The sequence below is a fragment of the Stegastes partitus genome, unplaced genomic scaffold (genome assembly GCF_000690725.1).
Source record: "Stegastes partitus isolate 25-593 unplaced genomic scaffold, Stegastes_partitus-1.0.2 Scaffold439, whole genome shotgun sequence".
Classification (NCBI taxonomy): Eukaryota; Metazoa; Chordata; class Actinopteri; family Pomacentridae; genus Stegastes; species Stegastes partitus.
The window spans coordinates 111,746-117,087 of NW_007578170.1; the positions used below are offsets into that span (position 1 = coordinate 111,746).

At 48.7% G+C, this 5,342-nt stretch overlaps 1 protein-coding gene across 1 annotated transcript; it reads left to right on the top strand.

Annotated features, from left to right (window-relative positions):
• The first annotated feature begins 2,269 nt into the window (after positions 1-2,269).
• lratd1 (LRAT domain containing 1) lies at positions 2,270-3,052 on the top strand. Its single transcript, XM_008286181.1, has one exon. It carries the CDS (start codon positions 2,270-2,272, stop codon positions 3,050-3,052), a length of 783 nt encoding a protein of 260 aa, XP_008284403.1.
• Positions 3,053-5,342: the final 2,290 nt, after the last annotated feature.

Genomic DNA, 5,342 nt, shown 5'->3' on the forward strand with positions numbered 1-5,342 from the left:
AAAAGTTCTTTCCTTTAACTTCATGTAGTTTGTTGGTGGAACTTAATTTCATCAGAAGTCGTCTGAACTCAAAAAGTTTGACGTTTGAACACAAACATCACATTATTTTTAGGAGTGTAATAAACTTACAGAATGGTTTTTTGTTTTTCTTCAGTTAAATTTCTATAAACTTAAATTAAATTTCTCTCATTTGAAGCTGGGTACTCGTATACGGGACGTTTTTTGTGTTTATTTTTCCAAACTAATCTGTTCTAAGTTTCAAACATTATTTTGTGGTTGGGTCGACTTATTGTGTTTAATTTAAAGTTAAATATCTGTATTACTTAGTTTGAGACGAAACTCTAGTCGAGGGAACTGAAGAAATCGGCTTGATGGCGTCAGCGCAGACATTTGAGTTTTAATTCCACAGAATATTAAGTTGATGCAACAAAACCCGATCTGTAAATGTTAATATTTGGGAGTTAAACAGTTTGTCTGAATCAGAAAATTAGACTTTTTTAAAAAATCTTGTATTTATTTAAGTGGGAATAAATCTCTTGAGTGAACAAATGACTCCGTGGTCCAAACACACGATTTTAAGTCGATTACTTATAAATCTAAGTAGTTCAGCTGCTGATTCCTTGTTCTTTATTTTGACCTTTTAACTGTTGTGTCCCTAATTCACATAAATATGAACATGAGCTGAACAAACACCTCCACTTGGATTTAGATCAACGCACACATTTGAGTTTAAATTACACAGAGTATTGTGTTGGTGCAGCTCAGCCCATCAGCAGGTGTCTGAAGCTTCATCTGAATCAGCTCATGTGATGTTTTTATCTCCATTAATGCCGTGAGGCTCCTCCACGCGCGTCCCGCCGCCTTATTAGCGCGTAAATCAACACAATCATATCTCAGTTTGCAGGGAAACAAAACGCCACGTTCACTGAAGCTGTCAGCAGCAGAAACAAAGAGGACGCGGAGTGTCAGAGCTGATATCTTCAACCATCTGGGAGCCGAGAGGAGCCGCGGAGCTCCAGATGCTGCCAGAATATAAAAAAACAGAGAAAAGACGAACAGATTTCCAATGCGGGGAGAAAAAAAAGAACGGCAGCAGCAGGAGGAGGGTCTGATAGGAGGCGGCAAGATGGCTATCAGTGGGCAGAGAGAGACATCACTGCAGCGTGGAGGTGACACGAGTGGCTCGTTCATCCCGCAGCGCGACGTGCACGTTCATTAAAGTGGCTGAAATGTGAAACGCTCCATCTGCGCCGCGACGCCAGCGCACAGTGAGTGTTAATGCGCTTTGTTTGGCTGCTGCCGCCTCCTGACATCCTCACACATCCCGGTGACGCCGGAACATGCGGAAATAATCCACGGTTCACACATGGGAGCCGCGGGAGCAGTTTTGCGCAGCGCGCTCGTCGCGTCCCGCAGCCACTGTGCGCGCTCAGATAAGAGCAAAACTTCTCACGGTGAGATATGCAAATCGGTGTCACCGGTTGCCTTGAACTTATATGATCATGTGCAGAATTCCACAGCTCTGACAACAAAACCCATGCCACGGTAACAGCCGCCTGTCGCCGCCAGCCGCCCCGGGCGCCGCCGATTGGTCCGCTCCTCTGACTGGCGTATTCCTCCGCGGCTCCTATTGGCTGCTCGGTAATGGAGCCGTGACCGCGCGCCAGTGAGAGGTACCGGAGGCGGAGCGCGTGCACCGAGGCGGAGCTCTGCCCGGTACTTAAACGGAGCCGCTGCTGGGAGAGCAGGAACAGTCGCTCGCACGACAGCCGGAGCGGCCGGTGCGCGGAGACGCGGAAGAACGAGGAGCGAGAACCGGACAGCGGGAGAGCGGGGCACCGTGCAGCCCTCTGCACCGATGGACCACACGGATATTTAAGCGTCCGCCCCGGGAGCGCACAGGTAGCACCGCTCTGCTCTCCTCCTGCGCCGTGCGTAAAAGCCGCCAGACTGGCCTTGATTCGCAGCGGATCTCTGCGTCTTTTTACGCAGCGGCAGCCTCATTGTTTGCATGAGAGTCACGGGCCTTTCCACGACCCTCCGGATTAATGATGGACTGATGAGCATGAGGGGCAGCGGACCAGTGAGTGAGTCAGAGCTGGAGACCGTCGCTGCTCGATAACACGCGTCTCTGTAGGTGACAACTATCGAGCGCTCCTCCGAGTGTCAGCAGCAGGATTTAACTGATGTTCTGTTAAAGGTGAGTCTCTCTGCTTCTCTCTGTCCCCGCAGACACCGCAGTCCATGCCTCTGCCTTGCCGGGTCATTGATGGGAAATCAACTGGATCGGATCACCCACCTCAACTACAGCGAGCTGCCCACGGGGGATCCGTCCGGGCTGGAGAAGGACGAGCTTCGGGTCGGCGTCGCCTACTTCTTCTCTGACGAAGAGGAGGAGGTGGAGGACCGCACTCCGTCCGACTGCGGCTTCACCAAGGACCTGAGCCCGGCCGAGGAGGGACCCTTCTCGGTCAGCGAGGTGGAGTACTCGGCCTTCTGCTCCCAGGAATGCATCTTCTCCAAGCTGCGGGAGAACGAGGACCTGAACGTGTACGCGGCCAAAACTTTGCTGACGATGTGCAAACCGGGCGACCTGCTGGAGCTGGTGGCCGCCGCGCAGCCGCCCCACTGGGTCATCTACGAGCAGGACGACCGGGTCATCCACCTGCACAAGGGCGAGATCCGCAAGGACAGCCTGCTTGAGATCAGCAACGGCCGCCACGGCAGGATAGCCAACAACCGGTACCGGTACCGGCCGCTGCCGCCGGACCTGGTGATGCAGAACGCGGCGGGACACCTGGGCCTGCGCAGCGAGGAGATTTGCTGGACCAACTCGGAAAGTTTCGCCGCCTGGTGCCGCTTCGGGAAGCGGGAGTTCAAGGCGGGCGGGGAGGCGCACTCGGCGGAGCAGCAGTACTTCCTCAAAGTGCACCTGTCCGGCAGCGGCGTGCACACGCTGGTGTTCCGCAGCCTGGAGGACATGATCCGGGAGCGGCGGCGGGTGGACGCCAGCGGGATCCTCAAGGAGCTGGTGACCGGGGGCCAGCCGTGACCGGGGATTCCGCTTCACATCCGCCACCGCCGCCGCTCCTCGCGCGCACTTTTCCCCCGCGCGCACACACACACAAGCACACGGACACATGCAAGGACCTGTTGGTTCCGTCTGGACCGGGGGCGCGCCGCGGAGCGTGGAGAGGCGCGCGGCCACACAAACAAACAGACAGACAGACAGACAACGCCCCTTCGGCTCGGTGCTGAGCGGGACGCACGAACCCATCCACCCCCCACGGAACCGCAGAATCACCCGTCCAACCCGCACATTGCGCACACGGCTCGGTTCGGTTTCTGTTTAGTTTCTCGGGAGCGGGGCTCCTCTGTGCCGCAGCGGCCCAGACGGTGGCCGGGAGAGGGAGGGAGGGACCGGAGCGGGGAAGTCTATTTTTTTACTGTTAGCTTTAAGAACCGGGACAGAACACGAGATTCCTGGACCGGAGACGGTCCCAGCTGTTGCCTAAACGAAGCTCTCCGCCATGCCGTCATCCTTCACGCCGCCGCCGCCACCGCACCGGGCTCCGGAGCACCGGCACCGGGCTGCACGGCGGCGGCTCAACTGTCAACTCATGCATCGATTCGAGTCCCTTATTTTTGTATTTAAGTTTAGTGGATTTAACCTGATCTGGTTTTTCTTGGTTCAAATAAATGGAGGTTGAAATATGAAAATCAGAACTTCAGCTGTTGTTTGCTCACGCGCACGCGCACACGCACACATGCATTATTGATGCTGACCCGCCTGCAGCCCGACAGGCCTCATAGATCCGCTCTGGTCATCTGCATCAAACCCATAAAGGCTTCATGAAAAATCCATCGAGCAGCGGGATCCGGTTCGAGGCCTCCGGCGCCGTTTCCGTGTGTGGGCTTCACATCCGGCTCTGATTGGAGGCTTTTCCAGCCTCACTGTTTATTCTGCTTCTTTATGTTCCTCACTGTAAACAAGATGTCCTCCACCATGCTGCTGCTGCTGTGTGTTGGTGTGTGTGTGTGTGTGTGTTGGTGTGTGTGTGTGTGTGTGTTGTTGTGTGTGTGTGTGTGTGTGTGTGTGTGTGTGAGGGTCACAGTGGGTCCAGCAGTGGATCCTCTGGTCACCGGATGGATTCTGGACAACAAATTTAGGGCAAAGAGACTTTTCTGTCTTTGTGTTTGTGCAGTTGGAAGATCACGAGGTTCTCTGGAGGTTTGTCTGACGCTGCTGCAGCGTTGTTGTGCAGCTCGTGTTGTGTTGCTGCAGTTTGTTGGTTTTTGAGTTCACGTGTTGCAGCTTTTAGTCAGAATTCTGAAGATTTTCTCAAAAAAACACTTCAGTTATTGGCTTCACATGCAGCAGGAAACGTTCTGATAACGTTTTCCAGCTTTCATCTAAAGGTCAAAGATCATTTAAAGGTTAAACTTTAACACAAACAGAACATTTTAACGGTGATGTTGTGAAATTGCGACACTAAAGACAAATGTGTTGAACAGTTTTTAACTCAAACTTTTTAAATTACAATTTACTGTTAATTTACGGATTAGTTTGTTTTGGTAAATTACACATAACATCTGGTAAAATCACAGAAAATTTACATTATTTACATGTTAATTAGTATTTTTCATAAACAGTAATTTGCTCTTTTTACCAGGATTGACGGTAAAATAACAATTTTTATTGTTATTTAAATCAGCAAATTGAAAAATGGTTAAAAATGTTTATCTGCTACTTTACAAATGTTCTCGGTTTTGTTAAACTACAGATAATATCCAGTAAAACATCAGCAATTAATTCAGATGTTAACTGTAGAAATACAGAACAAAACTGTAAAAACATCAGAAATCTCTGGTTTTATAAATAATTAGTTCTTTTACTGTGTTTGATAATAAAATTACACCATTTTGCTGTGTTTTAATATTTTCTGTTTTGTTAAATTACAGATGATAACTAGTATAATCACAGAAAACAACTATTAATTTATACATTAAAAAACTCTATATGTATAAATGGTAATTTGTTCTTTTATGAGATTTAACAGCAAAATAAAATTTTTACTGCAGTGATTTCCTAAAAATATTATTCTTTACAGTTATTTATGGTTATTTGAAAGAAAAATTGTGTATATCAAGGATTGGAAAATGGCAAAGGTCAGATTGTACATACTGTTGTCAAAAATCTGTATTTTTCTATTTAATAATTGTCTTTTATATTGTAGGACAACAGTTATTTTCTTATAACAGTATTCAATCAGCAGAAAAAAATGTTTTACAAATATTGAAAAATAAAGTATTGAAAAAATGTTAAATGTTTTGTTAAAATT

Bases quoted from the DNA above. Each gene is read 5' to 3' on its own strand.
- lratd1 (XM_008286181.1), top strand. From the start codon at position 2,270: ATGGGAAATCAACTGGATCGGATCACCCACCTCAACTACAGCGAGCTG.